This window comes from Nanorana parkeri, unplaced genomic scaffold (assembly GCF_000935625.1).
Source record: "Nanorana parkeri isolate BGI_ZX_2015 unplaced genomic scaffold, ASM93562v1 scaffold392, whole genome shotgun sequence".
Lineage (NCBI taxonomy): Eukaryota > Metazoa > Chordata > Amphibia > Anura > Dicroglossidae > Nanorana > Nanorana parkeri.
In genome coordinates, this window is record NW_017306660.1 from 983134 (window position 1) to 986083 (window position 2950).

The 2950-nt window shown below is 48.6% G+C and overlaps 1 protein-coding gene across 1 annotated transcript in view; it reads left to right on the plus strand.

Annotated features, from left to right (window-relative positions):
• Positions 1-2950, plus strand: part of BTBD7 (BTB domain containing 7) — a 35541-nt gene that overhangs the window by 13815 nt on the left and 18776 nt on the right. The window contains exon 6 of the mRNA XM_018559411.1: positions 2786-2929. Within this exon, the coding sequence (XP_018414913.1) occupies positions 2786-2929 (144 nt within the window). The remainder of the gene's footprint in view (positions 1-2785; positions 2930-2950) is intronic.

The window sequence follows — 2950 nt, forward strand, 5'->3', positions numbered from 1 at the left end:
AAAAGCTCCCGGCCGATCTCCACTTACCTTGGTGTTGTCGGCGGGCAGCGGCGTTGATCATGTCGGCGGGCAGCGGCGAATCGGGCAGCTCACCGGGATGAGAGGGCCAGACACATGTCCTCAGCGTGGCGTAAGCGGCGTCGCGTGAGCGGGTATACCGGCGTAGGCGCGAGCGGCTTAAACGACGTGGGCGTGGCGTAAGCAGCGGGCGTAAGTGGCGTAAACAGCGGGCGTAAGCGGCGTGCAGCGGCGAGCGGGAACTTTTAATTTTAGCCGACGAATCGACGATGGAAAACGTTGACAACGTTTTCCATCTTCGATTTTAATCGACTTAATCGAATAACTGTTGCAGCTCTAGAGAGAGGAATGTGGCGTCTGACTCCAGATAACAGTGCAGTTAGGATTTGTTACCACTGCGCAAAAGACTAGTCACCAGATTTGATAAGTAACTGAACAGTACAGCACAGAATTTGAAGATGAGGGTGTGAAATGCATTGCAGGAAATGTCATAGCCCTGCAGGATAACCAAGCTTTTAAAGGTAGAGCAATGGCAGGAAAAGACCAAGTGGTTCATCCCGTCTGCCTGTCCTTTTTTTTTTAATAAAGGGGAAAAAAGTGGTCTTTGTCTCCCTTTTCTCACTCTCCTTGGCCATAAACATGCACTCTTGGCTCATGCTATGGAATCTGCATAAAGATAAGAAAGAAGAGGAGGGCAAAAAAAAGCTAAAAATAGTACAGGACACAGAGTTCAGCCAAACAGCTTCAAGGCAGTTCAGGCTACCAGGCACCTTGGTACCATAGATAAGACAAGTGTTCAAAGACACCAGCAGAGATTTCAAACAAAGAATTGTCTGAAGAAGCCCCAAGAGATCCAGCATATAATTAAAGTGCCGCTTGCTACAAAACCGCTGCCAAAGCTTGGAATAGTGGAGACTTCTGATGCAGCGCTTCGGTCACCATACCCCCTCTAGTGGCCAGTAGCTGCCAGGGAGCTTATTTCCCATTGAAAGTATTATATATTGGCCAAGGAGTAGAAAGGGCCCAGGTATTGGGAACCAGAAGGGAGATAAGACCGACTTTTAGCCAGTTGACCTTTTACTTGCCAAGACCAGAGTGAGGATGTTTGCCGGCACTGTTGCGTATCTTTGGCCGTTGGAAATACCTGCTGTAGGCATGCTTTGTTTTCCATAGTATTACCGTAATACTGATGCTATATTGCTAATTTTAAAAAGTATTTATCAAAAGCTGTGCTAATTTGAAAATATGTGCTCTTGACCCTAGGCCTGCAACCGACTAAGGCCTCGTTCACAATAAGAACTGGCCCGTACAGATCCGTGCGGCGTGCACAGCCATATCGGGCCGTTCCCGGGAAGGACCACTGCTGCATGTGATTGTACGCAGCAGCCTGTTCTTCTCTATGGGAGTACACGGCCATTTGCTCACCCGAACTGCACATCCGTGCGGTTGCAGGCGTCCGTGCTCAGACACAGACAGAATCCATCCTGTCTGCGTATGAGTACGGACACCCGCATGGGTGAGAGTGTGGCCGTGTACTCCCATGGAGAAGAACAGGCTGCTGCGTACAATCACACGCACCACCTGTCCTTCCTGCGAGCAGCCCGATACGGCAGTGCACGCCGCACAGATCTGTACAGGCCGGCTCTTAGCAGTGTGAATGAGGCTTAATCGATAATGAGAATCGTTGTCAACTTTCTCATTTATAGATTAGTTGGCATGGATCCCCCAGTTCTCTCCTCCCTGCTGGGAGCCCGCTGCATGCTGGGGTTTGTGTCCCCTCCAAACCCCGCTGCTCTCCCCATAAGCAGAGGCAGCGGGGATCAGAGGAGACACAGACCGCTGCAGCCACCACCAGCAGGGAGGAGAGGCCGGCTGTCGGGCAACGCCGCTGTGACTCTACATTGGCCAATATAGCTATTTTAAATTGCAATAGCAGGCTGGCTATTTCATCCACCCACTGCCTTCTGTCAATCAGCAGGGGAGCGGACCTGAAGGAGAATAAAAAAAAAAAAAAAATGTTTTGATCGGCTTAATCGAAAAAATAATCGGCCAACTAGTTGCAGCCCTACCTGACCCACAGAGAGGGCATACTGAAAGCATGTGGGCTTTTATTGACCATTAGTTTTCCAATGTCAAGTGTGAACAGGTCTGCAGTTTGGTTCAGGTTAACTGGAATGTCCTGCATTAAAACGGACTTTGCACCTGGAGCACATTAAAATGTACGCTGTATAAAAATAATCGTATTTCACTTTAACCATATAGCATAATTATTAGTGTCACTTTATGGTCAGTGCACAGTCTGCATTCCTGGGGGGGGGGTGTTTTCAGGAGCCGCTGTTTTGGGTCACCTTCATGCTGCTCAGACAGTCAGTCTCCTGGTTTCATCTTTCTGCAAATGCCTCTGAAATCATGTGCCACCTTTCCCTGAAACGTGTTGGTTTGTATATGAAGTTCTTAACCAATAAACTTTTAAACAAATCGCCAACCTAGGTGACTGTTCTAGGCACTTTGAGCACCACTACCAAGAATAGACCATTCAATGAGGCAGCAGCCTGGGATCACAACCAGGTCCCCCACACACACCATGTTTTCACTACACTTTAACCCCCAAGAAGAGTTCATTCCCTCTCCCGCTCTCTCTCCCTCCTGAAATAGAGTTCTTGTCGCCCGGCTTTTTTATACCACCAGTAATATTCCACACCCTGTGCTTACTTTCCAAAGCAGAATGAACAAGATTGACAAGGTCTGCTTTTATTGTTGCTTTCAGATGAAGAGAGGTCTGATCAGCACTCCCCCAGCAGACATGCTGCCGACTTCAGATGTGGGCAAATCGAACTCATGGCTGCGGCAGAAGAATGCAGGCATATATGTCAGACCTAGACTGTTCTCGCCTTATGTAGAGGAGGCCAAGGTAATTTCACTTCTCTTCTAT